The 19,275-nt window shown below is 40.8% G+C and overlaps 1 protein-coding gene across 1 annotated transcript in view; it reads right to left on the reverse strand.

Annotated features, from left to right (window-relative positions):
* The window catches only part of LOC126284640 (uncharacterized), a 120,813-nt gene that overhangs the window by 41,347 nt on the left and 60,191 nt on the right, over nt 1-19,275 (reverse strand). Inside the window, exon 5 of the mRNA XM_049983717.1 lies at nt 10,163-10,552. Within this exon, the coding sequence (XP_049839674.1) occupies nt 10,163-10,552 (390 nt within the window). The remainder of the gene's footprint in view (nt 1-10,162; nt 10,553-19,275) is intronic.

Below are 19,275 nucleotides of genomic sequence, written 5' to 3' on the forward strand. Positions count from 1 at the left end.
GACATTTGAAGTCGAAAACAAGTTTTGGTATTTGGGGAGCAAAATAACTGATGATGATCGAAGTAGAGACGATATAAAATGTAGACTGGCTATGGCAAGGAAAGCGTTTCTGGAGAAAAGAAATTTGTTAACATCGAGTGTAGATTTAAGTATCAGGAAGTCTTTTAAGGAAGTATTTGTAAGAAGTGTAGTCATGTATAAAAGTGAAATATGGACTATAAATAGTTTAGACAAGAAGAGAATAGAAGCTTTCGAAATGTGGTGCTACAGAAGAATTGCTTAAGATTAAGTGGGTAGATCACATAACTAATGAGGAGGTACTGAACAGAATTGGGGAGAAGAGGAATTTGTGGCACAACCTGACTAAAATAAGGGATCAGTTTGTAGGACACGTTCTGAGGCATAAAGGGATATTCAATTTGGTATTGGAGAGAAGCGTGGAGAGTGAAAATCGCAGAGGGAGACCAAGAGATGAATACACTAAGCAGATTCAGAAGGATGTAGGTTGCAGTAGATACTTGGAGATGAAGAAGACTCCACAGGATAGAGCAGCATGGAGAGCTGCATCAAACCAGTCTCAGGACTGAAGACCACAACAATAACAATATTTGTACACGCTACCAGGCCAGTAGATTGTTTGTGTGTTCATTTTATGAGCTTCTAAATAGAAGTGAGTAACCCACTTAAACATGTCCGAGTGCTTTAGTAGCTTAATCGTAAAGCCCTTGCATGTTTGTGTCTCGCCATCAGTAGTATTCATAGGAACTGTGAACACTACGTTACGATGTGTGCTGAGTTGGTGAACTTTCGCTCATAGCTCCAGGCTCTTCTGGACTTGATCACATAGCATGAGGCTATTGTCAGTTGCCATTACTGCGGTGAGGTTTCCAAGACATTACCTCAATCGGTCCACTACTGTGGTCACCCTAGTTACTGCCCGCACACTGAGATTGGCCTCTCACCTATTGTCAAGTGGGAGTTCATTCCAAGGTGTGGTAGGCGGTGAAAGACTCTCCAGAGCTGCAACCAAGAAGACCTCCTACATGTCTGATAAACTGGTTTCAGACGTTATAAAGATCGTGAGCCCTATTTCAGAGAAAGCCTCTCAAGTTTCAAGATCTAGGCATTCACGTAGAATGGGATTACTGGTGGGTGGGAGCTTCAGTTTTAGGCGCATAATAGTTAATAGCTGCCAAGTGTGGGAAGAAGTCCAGGGCGTACTGTCTGAATACAGGGGAGTTATTCCAGATTTGGAATGGATCCTCCCAGATGCCATGAGGAGCAAAGGGTGACAGCAGCTGCAGGAGGTGGCGCGTCTCTGTGATAAAGATGTGTGCCACTCTAAATATTAGGGACGGTATAGCAACCATTGTTGTGCCCGTCTCATCTCTTTCTTTCACCTGTCCATCACAGCTTCGAATTTTACCATTCTATTTCGCTTCCTCTGACCTATCTACCTCTTATATATCTCTTTCACCCCATTCTATCGTCTTATGTCTCCGCTCGATGAGAATAACTCACAAACTGCAAGAACATAACGAGAAAATTCCCAACTAAAAATGGGACTGACATTCACAAAAGAGAAGTATGTTTACTTTCTTATACATAGTCATTATTATTATTAGTATTATTATCATTATTATTCTTGATTGTTATAATTATTTTTATTGTTATCATTATCATTGTACTACTGTTATAATTTCTATTTTTTTCTTTAACATCAATACTGCATAATACGTTATATGTCCTTAATGTTCTGTAGAAACTGTAACTCGTTCAATCTGAGTATTCCTGGTTAGTGGCTTGTGGGTCATTTTGGCTCAGCAGGTAAAGCGGTGCCTCTCCATTTGAAAAGACATAGATTGCCATAAAATCGTATTTACTTATTACCTGAGAAACATTTGTTCAGTAGGAGCTTTCAATTCAAAAACTTTTTTACTGCAAACTTAATTATTATTATTATTATTGCTGCATTAACTTTAATAATGCAACATAAAAACTAAATTTTTCTAAATAAGTGACGCAAGTATGATAAGAAAACCACATTTTATTTTATGCTTCCATAAAGTATACTTCGCCTACGAACTCAGAGACAACGTGAAGTATATATAGGGTGTAAACGATTATCGTTTACAACGTAGCATAGATATGTAGTGAAAGTCGAAACGAAGAATTTTATACAAGACACTTATGCTCTATTAAGTTGGGAAACAGCCACCAACAGGTTTACAAGACTACATGTGCTATAGCCCATGAGCGTCGCGTTAGATTTTCATGTTCTCTTCTGCAGCTCTCTACACATCGTCATCGACTGTTTCGCCATTGTTGCTTCCATTAACTTGTTATTTCTTCACTGCCTAGTTATTACGTTTTTGTCTGTTTGTTGTATCTGCTCATAACGAGCAACGGGCAACACATCGTCCGTAATTGGCGAACAGTCTGTACTCGGGGCCGGTTTTCCGTGCGCCACCCTACATTATTTCCCTGAGATCAGGCACGCAACGCCACAGTTGGCTATACGAGAGGTTCTGCAGAATCACAGAAATTACTTTTAAAAGTGTGTGAGTATTCTGTAATGAATTCAGACTTTATACTCCAGGGGGAGGCAAGTGCCCCCTCTTGGTGCCCTCCATCCTACCTGCACTACTAATTTTCAGTTTTTCATAAGAACCTTCTACCAAGCACAAATGAACGGTGAACGAGTAAAAATGAACGGTTGCCAAAAAAGAACGATCAGCAGTGAACTAGTTGCCAGGGATGAACGAGTCTGCCCATCTCTACTTCGCAGAGCCTGCTAATCCCGGCTGCAACAGCGGTGCAGCCGGCCCTGCACCGCGCCCCGCTCAGCCGCTGTTCCGCTGTTCGGCTGACCTCCCCTGCCTCTGCCGCGGCCTCGCCCCCTCCACCGGCTTCGACACCTGGCGCCCCCTGCCACCGCCCTCACACTCGCAGTATCGCATCAGGAGGCCCACATCGACATCCAAATTACAGGGCCACTTCTCTGTCATTTTGCTTCATTTTGTTTAATTTTGTAACAAGTTCTGTGTGGCCATTCTACACTTGACTTTCACATACATTAAAACCAAATTAGTCAGTTCAAATAAGTATCACAAATATTCGTAAGCCGTGCCCCTTTTAAACGATTTCTTATTATTCAATCTCCTGAATAGTTATAAGGTCCCACACTACCGTAGATGTCGACAGAACATAGCCGCACGGGTTAGACTCAAGGTCTAGGGCGCCTTGCCACGGTTCGCGCGGCTCCCCGCATCGGAGGTTCGAATCCTCTATCGTGCGTGGGTGTTTCCTTAGCGTAAGTTAGTTTAAAATACGTAGTGTGTAAACCTAGGGACCGATGACCTCAGCAGTTTGGTCCCATAGCAACTTACCAGAAATTTCCAGATTTTCAGCAGAACTTACACCGGAGCCACTTAAACTTGCATTTAATTTCACAATTTGTAACTTATTTTTAGAATCCGTAAAACGGCTCCCGCAGAAGGGGAAGGAAATGTGTGTGGTGAACTGTTTTATTGAGAGGGAAAACGGGTTTTCAGCTGCCTTTCAGTTGCTTTATTAGTTGGACAGTGGCTGAGCCTGGCCCGGCGTAGTACTACCAGATGTTTTCCGTGACAGCCACGCTCAGCGCAAGTGAACGTCGGCCCACGGCAGTAGCGCCGAGGAGGGCGCTGTGTCATGAACCGCTGAAGTAGGGGCGCCTACTGAACCACCCTGTCCCCACCTCCTCGTAGGACTGGGAGGGGGGCAATAACGTGGCGCGCGCGTGATGGGTTGGAGACAGTGCGTCGGTATCCAGAACACTCTGTCTTGCCTGTGGGCTCAGTCCGAGACCAGACTTATCCACTAGATCGTCCCTCAGTTTAACTCCGGCAGCCGCCTGTAGTCGTAGAGAGTCAGTTCAGTGTATCCATTGGGCGTTGGCTTTTGGGGAAATAAAACCTCTGCTCGTGACTCGAAACAGTCTGCTCAATCGAAAGTTTTCTGCTAACACCACCGGACGGCCCACTGCGCACTAGTTTTCCCACCCTGACCAAACCCAGCAAAATAAGTAAAGTGTCAGTAAATGAAATACAAAATTATGGAAGCAGCTTGCATAATTTTAATATAATTATTCTGGGAAGGGGAATTGATACGTGAGCTCCTACCAATTTGAGTAGATCAACAGTAATGTAAATTTCGGGACGAAAAGCAATGATACATGCAACTAGCACCACATATATTTTTAATTCATCGCTCTGATTCTTTGTCGTAGATCAATTTACCGAATAGGTTCCCTAACCTGACGCTGTCGATCTCAACTGTAACAGAAACAGTGAAAGTATGGTGCGAATTGGCATCAAGAAACAGCTGGAAATTGTTATGGTATTTTTTCTGCTGTATTTTACCATCCCATATGTTTCTAATGAGTGCCAGAAATAGTAAATATTGGTTCAGATAACAAAATATGCTTGTGTAAAAGGTCACGCCTTACAGGTACTGAGAACAACGAAACATGCCGTACAGTCACACACTCTAGAAGCGCGAGGAAAGGTTGAGGTTATGGAAGCACCTAAGGAGGCTCACAGTTAGGCTACGTCGATGTGAGAAGTGAGTAGTTGCCATAATACATGTGGATGGGGAAAAGTGAGACAAAACGGTACTGGTTCAACACTAACAGAGGTAACCCATCAGTGAGTTCCAGCCTGTGGTACTCCAGACAGTGGCATCATCCCTGTGCTCCCACGTGGAACTACTCAGGTGAATTTCGAGGCAACTCGAAGTTCGTTAATTCAACTTACAATTTCATATTAGGATGGCAAGCAAACTTTTTCCTCTCACATTTAGAGAGAGGAAAGTGCGTCTGTGAAAGACTATATTCGATGTCGATTGTATCTCATGGACTCACAAGGTATGGTTCTAACCACAATGAAAACACCACGAAATTAATCATTTATTGCAGCAATTCGTACGAGAATAGCGAGCATGGCCCGTCATGTACTGCAGAGAGAGAGAGAAGAAGGAGGAAATGTGAAAGCATTTATTCTATATGAGCTGCAACTAACAGTCTTACAACACATAGTTCATCTTACAAAGAAGACAACCCAAAATTAATGATTTAATTCTATTGAATTTGTAGAAGAATGAGAAGCAAAACAAATTCTACATTACAGTTGATCTACTCAAATTGGTAGGAGCTCACATATCAATCTTCTGATTTTCAGACATTTCACACACTGTGATCAAAAGTACCCGAACTTCTATTGGTGGATGTGAACATGGGTTGTGTCCATCCTTTCTGTTTATGATGACTCGAACTTTCCTAGGGAGAGTTTCAGTGAGATGTCTCAGTGTCTGTGGAGGAAAGACGACCCGCTCTTAGTCAAGAGCCAAAACAGAGAAGGCTGTATTGTTGACAGCTGAGATCTGCAACGAAGTTCTAACACTTCCCAAAAGTGTTCCATTGGGTTCAGGTGTGGACTCTGGGCACACCAGTTCGTGCTACGAATGTTTTTGTCCGTAAACGATTGCTTCACAAATGCAAATTACGACAGAGTGCATTGCCATGTTCCTCCACTGTGCGTAGTACACAAGACTGTAAAATGCTTCCTTAAGAGCAGTAAAGGGAACCATACCATCACTATAAAAACCACCTCCATAATAGCACCTCATTTTTACTTTTCTGCTGGTACTACACATTATCACAGGTAACTTTCTCCACACAGTTGCAAACCAAACCGTTCCACTGGATTGCCACGGGGCAAGGCGTGATTCAGCACTCCAAACTACTCGTTCCATTCATTCACTGTCCAATGGCACAGGTCTCTGCACCTCTTGAGGACTCGCTCAACATTGCCGATGGACACATGTAGCTTACGAAGACCTGCTCGACCATTTTATCCCATTCCTTTTAAAGCCCTGTGCGCAGTGTTCAGACTAGCCGGAAAGCTAGCACCACTCTGGAGCTCACTACTCATTCCTCCTGCCGTTTTAATGCGATTTATTATACTCTCTCTCTCTGCAGTGCTCGACAGTCTCTGTCTATCATTACATGAGATCTTCCTGGTCTTGGTTTAGCCGTGGTTATTATTTTGGGGAGTTTTGACTCACTGTCACATCACCGACAGTTGACTTGGGCTTAATAGTGCAGCCTCAGTGCTACAGTTAAGAACTGACGATAAACTTGACTGGCGTCGTGGTGTACATGTACTGTGCGGTTATAATCAAACTTTTGCCACCAGAGCCAATTTAGATGGAAAACTATGTATCATATGGGTTCCAAACTTTATGGGAATAATGTTCAGAGTGCGTGCTGCAGGATGTGTGTTGTTAGTAGCGTTAGTGTCACGACTTGCTGGTAGACGCCGGTACTGACACAACGACGCAGGGTTGACATGAGTATGCGTTAAAGTCGCAGACAGTCACCACCGATCTAGATAAGGTGAGCAAGGTTTAATGCTGTTTTATCAAAACAACAGCAAAATTATGCAGTTCTTCATGCGTGTCGACGCATTAACGGAATGCGAAGAGGTGCTCTTTCCACACCTCTACGTATACATCATACTCCGCAAGCCACCAAATGGTGTCTGGCGGACGATACTTTCGGTACCACTATGTGATCCCTCCAACCCTGTTCGACTCGCGAATAGCGAGTGGGAAGAATGATCGTCGGTAAACAACATGATTTGGAATATCGATTTAACTGTCGATTAGGGAACTTTTCCTGTCCAGTTGCACCACAAAACACTGAAGAAGTTACTCTTGCCGTGTATTAAGAGTGTTGGATGCAACGGACGATCTCCGAGTAGTGCACGAGCTGTGTCACAACATCTGAAGATTCCGTCGGCGCCATTCGTGTTTATCACAACGAATGCTGTGAATGGAGGTGCATCTGAAGTGCCACTATTGTCTAAAAGACATTACAAGGAAGTACCAGTAAGTACCACTGTGACTAATGTACAGTTAATGAGAAAAAAATCGTAACATGTTTGTAAAAAGTGTGATAAATGTAATGTGTAAACTATATAGATACTCCATCTACACTCAGCTCCAATACTGAGTATTAGGGATGGAATCACGTTAATGAAGACGTGCACATGTCAGAAACTGGTCGTGTGTTAAATACAATCACCTATTCTGAATGGTAGCAGATATTATTCTATACCCCATAAAGGAACAGTTACGGTTTTAAATTTCTGTCTGAGCCTAATACGTAAGTGTACATTAAAACAAAGTCTCGAGATAAATGGAGAACTTTTAACATACTGCAAAAATCTGTGAAAGTCAGACAGTATAGTCCCAGCACAGGCGTTGGTAACGCAACCACTGGTTTTCTGTGCTGCATTCTGGTATGTGGGCATCAAGAAATAACTCGCACATGATCTTTGTATGTAGTGTTAAATCCGATCCAGCAACATTTACCTACTTTGGCTGAGGTTTCTGGTTGATTGGTACTAAGAATAACCCTTGTGAAGTAGCTTCGCGCCCATGTTTAAACCCGGAGATCTGTAGTAGATAAGCCTGGCACCAATCCTGTTCAACATGTATACATCTGACCTCCATGAAACACAGTCAAGGAAGTTCATCTATGCAGACGATCTGGCCTTGGCCACCAAACAGAAAACTCTTGAAGCTGATGAGGTATCCTATCCGCAGGTCTAAGCACAATGTATAAATACTTCAAAAAGTGGAGACTGATACCAAATTAAACGGAGACTGAAGTCAGCTGCATTCACCGTAAGAACTGAATGGCCAGAGCGAAGTTGAATGTCACCTTTAATGGTCAGGTCCGTCATCACAATCACTCTCCAAAATATCTCTGAGTGACTCTTGATAGAAACCCCTCTTGCACGAAGCACATAGAAAGAGCAGCAAAGCTGACATCACGCAATAACGTCTTACAGAAGCTGAGTGGTATCTCATGGGGCGCAGGAGCTACTACACTGTGATGCGCTGCCTTAGGGCTGGTATATTCTGATGCCGAATACTGTGACGCAGTGTGGCTTAATAGCAAGCATGTGAGAAAAATTGACGTGGAGCTAAATGCAGTAATGGACAATGACAGGCTGCATCAAATCTACTCCTCTATACTGGTTACCATCTCTAAGCAACAATGCGCTACCAGACCTCCGAAGACAGAAAGTCCTCCCCAAGGAGTGCCAAAAATTTCATAAAATCCCCGAGCTTCCAATGCACTCTGATGTTCCTGCACTCCCAATGAACCGATTAAAATTCAGGCAGCCATCTGTCCTACTGGGAGAATTGCTACAAGCAGCTATTCTCAGTATGAACAGAAAGTGGACAGAAATGTGGAACATCAGACCCTCCAAAGACCTGAAACAAGACCAGCCGGTGTGGAACTAGCTCGAGGTGCCTGGAAAACAATTAAACAGATCCGCACAGGCGACAGCATCTGTGCTTGAAACCTCTACCGATGGGGAAGATCTTCTTAATGTCGCTGTGGAAATGAACACCAGTCGATCCATCACATTGTAACAAGCTGTACCGTAAGATCCTACCATGGGAACTTGGAAGATTTCTTTGAAGTGACAGAGGCAGCCTTTTAATGGACCGACAAATTAGATATTAATTTATGGACTTATTACAAATTATGAAATTAATATATTTTTGTAAAATTTTGTAATCCACAATTGTTAGTTGCTGTTCATGTGTAATGCCATACGCTATATACAGGGTGTTTCAAAAATGACCGGTATATTTGCAACGGCAATACAAACTAAACGAGCAGCGATAGAAATACTCCGTTTGTTGCAAAATGCGTAGCAATAATATGGCGTAGTCTCTGAATGAAATTACCCGAAACCTTTGACAACGTGTCTGGCGGAATGGCTTCACATGCAGATGAGATGTACTGCTTCAGCTGTTCAATTGTTTCTGGATTCTGGGCGTACACATGATCTTTCAAGTGTCCCCACAGAAAGAAGTCACAGGGGTTCATTTCTGGCGAATAGAGAGGCCAATCCACGCCACCTCATGTATGTTTCGGATAGCCCAAAGCAATCACACGATCATCGAAATATTCTTTCAGGAAATTAAAGACGTCGGCCGTGCGACGTGGCCGGGCACCATCTTGCATAAACCGCGAGGTGTTTGCAGTGTCGTCTAAGGCAGTTTGTACCACCACAAATTCACGAAGAATGTCCAGATAGCGTGATGCAGTAATCGTTTCGGATCTGAAAAATGGGCTAATGATTCCTTTGGAAGAAATGGCGGCCCAGACCAGTACTTTTTAAGGATGCAGGGACGATGGGACTCCAACATGGGGCTTTTCGGTTCCCCATATGCGCCAGTTCTGTTTATTCACGAGGCCGTCCAGGTAAAAATAAGCTTCGTCAGTAAACCAAATGCTGCCCACATGCATATCACCGTCATCAATCCTGTGCACTATATCGTTAGCGAATGTCTATCGTGCAGCAATGGTAGCGGCGCCGAGGGGTTGCCGCGTTCGAATTTTGTACGGATAGAGCTGTAAACTCTGGCTCATGAGACGATACGTGGACGTTAGCGTCATTTGGACCGCAGCTGCAACACGGCGAACGGAAACCCGAGGCCGCTATTGGATCACCTGCTGCACTAGCTGCGTGTTGCCCTCTGTGGTTGCCGTACGCGGTCGCCCTACCTTTCCAGCACGTTCATCCGTCACGTTCCCAGTCCGTTGAAATTTTTCAAACAGATCCTTTATTGTATCGCTTTTCGGTCCTTTTGTTACATTAAACCTCCGTTGAAAACTGTGTTCTAGGCGGTGGAATTCCAAGACCAGAAAAATTCTCTGTTCTAAGGAATAAACCATGTTGTCCACAGCACACTTGCACGTTGTGAACAGCACACGCTTACAGCAGAAAGACGACGTACAGAATGGCGCACCCACAGACTGCGTTGTCTTCTATATCTTTCACATCACTTGCAGCGCCATCTGTTGTTGAAAATTGTAACTACTGTAATTTCTAAAGTTTGTCCGCCTGAAAATGTACTGTTGTCCCAAACATATTGCAACAAACGGTGTATTTCTATCGCTGCTCGTTTAGTTTTTATTGCCGTTTCAAATATACCGGTCATTTTTGAAACACCCTGTATTAATAATACCCACTTTGGGTGTGACGTTTCGAGGAGCCGATAGAAATGCAAAAGGAGTATACAGCATAGTAACCTGTTTCAGTAACGAAGTCGCCTTCGACAGCTTCATCGGTGAAGCCGACCAGGTAGACTTCCTGTTTGGGCTCTAGGAGGCCGAGCACGGCCTCGGCGCGGCGCCAGGTGTCGGTGACGGCGAGCGTCGCGTTCTCGAAGCGGCACGTCCTGGCCGCGTCGGCGCGTGCCGCCCTCTCCACGTGCACCCTGTAGAGGCGGCCGGCGCCGTCCAGCCACTCGTAGCCCTCCGGCGCCGCCACCGACAGCCGGCGCTCGCAGAAGAATGGCGCTGGCTTCTCACAGGGCACGTCGTTTGTGAACCCGTCTCTGCTGAAATCGACGCAGTTCTCGTTCCCGTACGCGTTGTTGGGGTCGTTAGGCAACCACGGAAGATTGGACACTGGGCGACCTGTTATAGTATTGGAGTTTCAATAAGAAACCAGGTTAGGTAACTATAAAATCAGCAGACATTACACTGAAACCATAAAAATGAACCGTGGCACAAATCCAGCAGCAAAGTGACATTAGGGAAGCGGGCATACCAGGAGCTTATAATTAAACTTTCCCTATTTCACACATCGTAACACGGAAATTAGTTACCTTACGAGCACCAAACTTGGCAGCGTAATGTTCAGAGTATGTGGAGCATGATTTCCATGCGACACAGCGCCGCCGTCCAGTTTCAACTATGGCCAACTAGTGCCGTGATTAGTCATCTTGGTTCATAGTCTCACACACCTGACCAGTCGCAGTGCACTTGTTGAAATCTCAACATGAGGTTGGACTAAAGGAGCAGGGCATTATTGGTGAAGCTCTATTATCAAAACAAGAGTAGTGTTGCAGCTGCACTTCGAGAATATCACCTGCCGGTCGGAGTGGGTGAGCGGTTCTAGGCGATTCAGTCTGCAACCGCTCGACCGCTACGGTCACAGGTTCGAATCCTGCCTCGGGCATGGATGTGTGTGATGTCCTTAGGTTAGTTAGGCGTAAGTAGTTCTAAGTGCTAAGGGACTGATGACCACAGATGTTAAGTCCTATAGTGCTCAAAACCATTTGAACCATTTGAGAATATTACCTGCTGAAAGCATTACGGAAGGCTCCTCTTTCTCCACGTGCTATGTGGAGTATGATGAAGAACTTTGAGTCGACTGGTGACATGGGCGTCGCTCCGGGAAGAAGCTGATACCGGTTACACCACAGGTGGTTGATGAAATCGCTGTTGCTATGGCAGACAAGGCTGCGTGCAGTTCCCAACTGTCAGACAGTGCGTGTGCTGTGTCACGACAGTTGAACATCCCATCGTCCACTGTGCGGAAGGTTCTTCGAACCGTTCTTAAATGGTATCCGTACAAGATCCATAAAGTAGAGCATCTTACACCACTGGACGCACACCGATGTGTTGACTTCCCTCTCCGCTTTCTCGCAATACTTGACGTTGACGAGGGCTGGTCCTGGACCATCCTTCGGACAGAAGAAGCACATTTTTCTCTGACGGGCGAGGTGAACACACAGAATTGCCGAGTGTGAGGATCTTCAACTCTGGTCACTGTGCACGAAGCTCCTCCGTACGGTGCACGTGTCACGGAATGATGTGGCTTCACTGCTACGTTCAGCATTCCACCGTTCTTTTTTGAACAGGTTGACGCTCAGTGACTGAAGACGTACAGTGTGACTGGCCAGTGTCACGGCTATATGCTTTGCCAGCATGTCATATACGCCCTAGGGTAGAGAGACGCATTGAACTCAACAGTTTTGATACAAGATGGGACTCCACCGCACATTGCTCGTGAAGTTCGCTTGCTTCTCCGAAACACATTTGGAAACGATCGAATTATTAGCCGATCATTTCCAAATCCTTGGCTGGCACGATTACCTGATCTCACTCCCTGTGATTTCTTGTTGCGGGGCCACCTGAAGGACAGGTTTGACGAGGGGAACATTCACACATGTGCTGTTCTGAAGCCCAGCAAATCAATAGAAGAACCCAGCATACCTACGGACATGCTTCGTTCTGCTGTGCAGAATGCAATCCTGCGCTTTCAGACTCTTCTCGATACTGATGGGCGTCATATTGAGCCCCTTTTATTGTAGTAATGGTACCAGTATTAAATGGTATGGAGTGCCGTAGCAGCACATTAAAAGTGTTTCAATTGAATTGATACTGCACCATTTCTCTTCCCCATGCCCTTGACATTAATGCTACCAAATTACGTCCTCGTATGGTCATTAGTATTTGTGTTATAACGTATTAAATAAGAAAAGCTTAATAACAACTACCCACTACATTAAAGTAGTTCAGTAAAAATCCTACTTCACACTTTTCTTCAGACCGTTTACTGAGGAAATAGAAATAGTGACAAGAATATCAAGTTTTATCACCTCACAGATGTTGAAAAGCAACTGTAGATAAACTACATGTCAGGACAAAGGTTATAAGAGGAACAATGCAGTCTCTATTCTCATTGGTGCTGAAATGCTGTACAGATAAATATCACCTCGAGCTAAGAAAATTTGAGTCGACTCCAGTATGTAACATATGGTTCCCAGACGAGCTGCTGTTGTATCTGAGATAGAAGTTTTGACCTTATCATGAGAAATAATCAATCCCATCAGCAGCAGTCTCACTTGTCGAATAGGTGCTTTCATTCTGAGGAGTGTATCACATTGCAGGTAGGTGTTTACTACTCTATAAGGAATGAACTAATTACAGAATTTTTTTCACATCCCATATTTTGGGTGCATGATGCTACTGGCAGCTATGTTCTCTTTAAAGTTCTGCTTGACAGGATATTTATATTAAGGAGGCAAAAAACTCTCGTCCGCCCATAACAACGCAATCCCAAATACTGTAGTACCTTTATTTTTCTTGCAAGATAAGCTATAGCTTCATTCCAGTTCTTTGAGATATAAAGGTAATTGTATGCCACTTTGTGACGCTTGATTGCACACCAAACGAAATGATGAGCTTCAGCATGTCATGAATTCATTTCCTAGCGACATCGTCATAACGATAAGCTGTGTGGTGACAATAATTGAATTCACACTTTCAATGTTTGTCCCAGTAGTTGATGTCTTTAGGCACTGCAGATTTGCTCCTTTCTGATGTGTGTTGAGGAATTACTGACTCCACAGTCAAATCATTTTCTCCAACATAATTTAACGATCATACCGCTCCACGTGCCATCAACAGATCTCTTTGCCATTCGTGCAATATGTTGATCCATACCTAACCACTGAATCATTTTCTCACTCAGATCGGTAGCATGCCAGTCAGCCTTCTTCATGCATCATACATGGAGTGCATTCACACTCCAGTGAAGTTGCTTGCTTTAGGCTACTCACTTTTGTGGGGGACTGACGATCTTCCAGGACATTTCCTCCTGTGTTTCTTCAAACACATTAGAGGTGGCAAAAAATAACGTAACTGATAGAAATAACCGGTTACTGAAAAGCAACGGTTACTGCGATAACCGTTCCTCTGATACAGGCAGTTATTTCAATAACTGTCTAATGTCAACAGTGCCTCGCACCATCTGTTGACCGAAGATCGTACTACGCTTTCCCGTCAACTCATCGGAGATCTGGCTAGGAACTAGGGAGAGGCTAGACCATTTGGAAGGGATTCTATAGGCCATGGGAATAACTGTGAGACTGCGCGCCATCTGCTGATAAGAACTGTGTACTACATCATGCGCCTTCGTTACTTTTAGCACAAACAATTAAATAAAGTTAATGTCCGAGCAGTGGCTGATAGGAGCTGCAGTACAGGCATTAACAAGTACGGTCATTTCCTTAAGTCACCGCCTCATATGTCAATTTAGCTTGGGCGGGCTGTATAATGAGAGGTACCGTAAGGAATTCGAGTGACTATGGAAATAACTGTCAGAGATCGGTATTTTCCTCTGGCAGTTATCGTTATTGGGTCACAGTTCTCTCTCTCTGGCAGTTATCGGGCTACCATTACAGGTAACCTGGAAGTTGGTAACGGAATAACTGTGTATCTGTGTTCCTGATACAGTGACTCCAGTGATATTTCAGAGACGATAGTTACTGGAGCGAACAAATATTTACGTACTTCTTCGGAAATAGTCGCTGGCCATCGCGAATGACAAATAACATGTCAGAAAGTATACAGTTGAATACAATAATTATTATACTCATCATTTGTCAGGAGATTGTCAAAATATGTGAATATATCACAGTAACTGCTAATATTTACAGAATTGATACGCTGTTAGAATAAAACACAGTTACGCACTTTTAATAAATTTATCATACACAGAATACCCGATCTTGACTGTGCAAGCAAGTGCTGTCAAAACTGAAATATAGCAGAATTTTTACCTAAGCTGGTATATCAGTCTGTGTTACGATAGTCATCTACAGAGTAGAAGAAGGGGTCAATGGAAGCGTCTGATTCCACCCGTCTGCTTCAATGTAAAGGTGTTGTGGTGTGTGAATGTCATTACAGCAAGGTGTTTGTGAGTTGTTTTTTGTGTGTGTTTGTGGGGGGGGGGGGGGGGGGGGAGGGGGGCTGCCGATCTAGTTTGCAGTGCCAGAATTTGCTGGTGGTAATTAATTTTTTTCTAGCTGTGATGTTTTGTATATTTGTGGAGTATTGAATGTGATTTAATGTATGTAGAGATGATTGATTTGTGGACTTTTGGGATTGTGGCTTTACTAATCGCAGTTGCAGGTGTTGATTTTTTGGCATCAGTAGCTGTTGTGGACCTATATAGGTCACCGGAAATGTCCAATTCCTATTTTCATAGTTGAATGTGTTGATGTTTTAGTATCGTCATTTGAGGTTGACCTATGTAGGTCAAGGGAAATGTCCGATTCCAATTTTCGTACTTTTAGTTGTGGGTATTGGTGTTTTGTTATGGGCACCTATGATTGACCTATATTGTTCAAGGGAAGTGTCCAGCTGCTTGCTGGCAGTTTATTGAAAATGCATGTTCCTGAATATTGGACACCTTTTGGACCAACATAAGTGATTTTAGGTCTTTATGTAGATTGCTGTTCCCATTTCTAGTACTGATATTATGTATTGAGCTTTCGGTTGGAAATACTTTTAACAAATTTCATTAAGGAATAAATATACTAGGAAGCAGTAGTTAGAATACAAAGTTCCTTGAACAGGTTCCTACATGATGTTCTTGAATTTATACCACAAACGATTTTTATTACACGCTTTTACATGCGAAAAACTTTTGCTACGTTTGATAAGTTGACACAGAATATGCTCCCTTATGAAATAATAGAGTGAAAAAATGTGGTATGCCCTTCCCAACTGAATTTATTATCGCGCTGTAGTCCCAGAAATGTAACACTGTCAACCTTTTCGATCTGCATGTCTTCATATGTTATAAACATGCTGTAGCTGGAGAAATCGAGCAGTTTCCAAATCTGACATAAAACTTGTGTTAGCGTACTCACACTTTCCCCAATAGGACTAGCTTTTACAGCACAGAAGTAAACGAATCGGTCACATTACGTATATTTTTGTTGTATTACAAGGCTATATACTTTATTCTATTATGTGAGCAGCACAAGAAATTGAACTTCGAATTCAACCTACAGTACTCAGTTTACATATTACTTCACACTTAAAAACACACTTTGTTAACATTTTACTTAAACAGTGCTGTGGCGAAGTTCCGCATACTTTATCGCAGCTGCGAAGATAATATTTCTAATAGCGACCGATAACCTACAAACATATAATATGAAACACTAATATTCGTTCTAACATCAACTAAAATGTATCCGGAGTTAATAAGTTAAGGTTATGACACGATTCATTCAACATTTCTGCCATTTCACACTACTCGCACTTATACTGATAACTAAACTGATGGATTCCAACTATGTCGTTATTTAACTGTAGTCCCTCGGAGTATTAGGTATTCGCTAGCGAAAAATAACTTGGCAGTTATTAATAACCGTTAATGATAACGTTAATGATAACGGTTATCAAAGAATAACTGGAACTGTGATAACGGTTACTCCAGAATAACCGTTTGGCCCACCTCTAAAACACATGAATATCAGAAATCCACATTCTGAACACCATCATACATCTTCACTAAGAAGATATGGACTGTCTTTTAGTATGTTTATGAAACCTACTTGTTTTAGTGAAACTGTTTAAAAAGAAGCCCTTGAGAATGTTAACAGCTGGAGTGAGGTTAATACACTTAAGGGTGCATCAAGAGTACATCAACATCTTCAATAAGGAAACACAAGTAAAGTATGGCATGAGTTGATCAGTAATTTACCTGTCAAAGTTTTCTGGTAAATGGTACCACTGAACTACAGAATGGGAGAGAACCTAACTGGCTGCAAGGTCCTCGGGTCATAATGTTATGTATGATTATAAACATTTTATGTACAAGAACAGAACACAATTTAGTTTATGAAGATTGGTGATATCACAATGGCTTCTTGAACATAAAACAACCCTTCCAAAACACTTTAAAAAATTTAACCAAATATAATGAACAAAACTAAATAAAAATCAGGAAAATTGTAAATGTAACAGAATGTAAAATGATTTGAAAAATCATTTACTTACAAAATTTTCACAGTATGTAAAAATGGTTGAAAATCGGTTGAATATAAATTTTTCACTAGGTAAAGTAAATTTGAGAATAAAGGGATAATTCGTTTTATTTTAGTTTTTTAAATCTAATAAATTTTTGTATTAGCATTCCTAATATTCGAAAATCTACAACCTTCTTCATCTTATAAAATGTAATAAATTTTTTGTGTTACAAATTAGGACAAATTACTTACGACTAATGTGTGGGGCAAATTTAAATTTTGCATAGATACCTTTGTTGAAAGACATATTCAACCAAGAGAGAAGCAGGTTGAATGTAAAATTTGAAAACTTTACCTTAAACCATCTTTAATTACAGAATGCCTGAGAAGCAAAACTCTCCCTTATCTATGAAAACAGGAAATACAGCAGTTTATTTTTACTGTCAGGAAACAGTTACAGTGAAGAGTTATGAATTCGACAATTTACCAAAAATATATAGTAAAAGATTATATTTGGTTTATACATTATTTCTAGAAGTTTCTCACTCATTAATCGAAGGAACTTTTATATTTGATGGCATGTTTTCAAAAGTTTCTCTCCAAATAACTGGAGAATCTAAATATAATTTTATCTATAATGGCAAGAGATATAGTGGAGAGTAAAAAATATTGAAAGATGTTGTATTATTTCTCAATGCAATAACATATATTTTAAGAATTCTCAGATGGTAGTCCACACTGCGCATCATAAGTTAAATTCCTTTTTCTATAAAAAATATGTTAGGTAGTTTATCATTAGTAATTTTATCATTAAAAGTAGCAAGTAATCTCTTAATAGTTTTTGTGATACTATAATATTACCCCATCAAGATATATTTATTACATTCATAGTATAATTTGTAATGAAATTATATGGATTTATACCAATGGCTTCTTTTAATTGTGTTACGCATTTAAAGTCAGAAACTTTAAATCGCCACCAGCAAACTCAAGAAAGAAATGATTTTAATTTGTATCATGTTGTCGAAAAATATTTTAAATGTCTTAGGACTCTCTGACTAATTGTTTTCGGATTTTTGGAAATGTTTCAGCTAAATAGAAACAATGTGCTCCTTTATGACTGCATCTAATATTGTCTAACTGCATATTGATTTTCAAGAGTAAAATCATCAAATTTAACAAAACAATTATCTTATGGTTCTTTTAATTCTTTCATTTCATTTTCAATAAAAGTAGCACTTTTTCTCATTTTCATTTTCAATTTTATTGAACCTTTTTATCAGTTTGAATATTTTGGTTGATTAAAAATTTTAGAGTAACTAAATGAATAATTATTTTTATTGTACTTTAACCATCCCAGAGCTCAAATATAACTATCAGTAATTAATGTTGTTTTTGGACATCTGCTTGTTCCTATTATAGAACATAGAATAAAATTATGCAAGTTTGCCATTCTTATTTCTTTCTGGCATCCTTACATTTCGTTTCAAAACAGTTTTCACTTAATTAAATAATTTGTATGAACACTAATTGAGACCCTTATTTCAATTAAAAGAAATTTATCAATTCACAAGAAAAGCATCTGTTCCTGTAAGACATGGCTATAAAAATGTTCATGTAGTTGGGTTTATACAGCTTATAAACTCCAAATATTACATCAAAAATAATAAATTAAGCTGCAATGGAGAAACAATAATAATTCCTATTGGGGTGCATAGTTTAAAAGTTTAGAGAAATTCATAAATTCTGTAAAACGTAATATATATATTAAGGAAGACAAACTTTTAAATAAAATTACCATTGAGAGCAATGATAAATTATGTATTAGTTTAAAGCTGACTACTGGAGAGGTTTCACACTTCTGTAAACAAATTATTAGGACCTAAGAAGAAAATGGCTTCTATTTGTTTGACAAAACTTTATACATATACCTTTCGAAGTAATAAACATAAAATCTGATTTAGCTGATAGGATGTTTGTAGAAAAAGACAAATGTAGTCATCAAGAAACTAATACTATTGCTTCTTTTAAACCTATAATTTATGAACAAAAATATCCTACATTTCCTCTCATTCTTGAGGTAAAAATTCAGGATTTAGAAGTAAGTATTACTAATGAAAATATTATTTCGATACCTTTTATTGTTGTTATTGTCACAGTTAATTAAGAAAAGATTGAAGAAATTGTAAAGAATTCGATTTATTGTATAATGAATAAACTGTTGTATTTTATCTAATATACTATAATAATTGTGGTGATATTCAATTCTTTAATTTTGTTTAATTGTTTGATACAAATATATAGAATTGTGTTTTAACCAGATCTTAACACTTGTTCACAATTAAGGCATGTATTTCTAATACCATTTACTTTTTTGTCCTTCTCTTTGTGTTCTAATAATGTAAAGTTAGAATCATGTAACATTAAAATCACAAAATTTGGCTTTCACCCTTTTACTACTCCACATGTAAATATACGCTGATCGTTTCAGTACCAAATGTGTATATACTATTTGCTATAAAAAATACTTACAGCCGTTCCCTGCTAGAGTCATATAGTTACGTATAACGCCGACAGTCAGAGTTG

The sequence above is a fragment of the Schistocerca gregaria genome, chromosome 8 (genome assembly GCF_023897955.1).
Source record: "Schistocerca gregaria isolate iqSchGreg1 chromosome 8, iqSchGreg1.2, whole genome shotgun sequence".
Taxonomy (NCBI): Eukaryota; Metazoa; Arthropoda; class Insecta; order Orthoptera; family Acrididae; genus Schistocerca; species Schistocerca gregaria.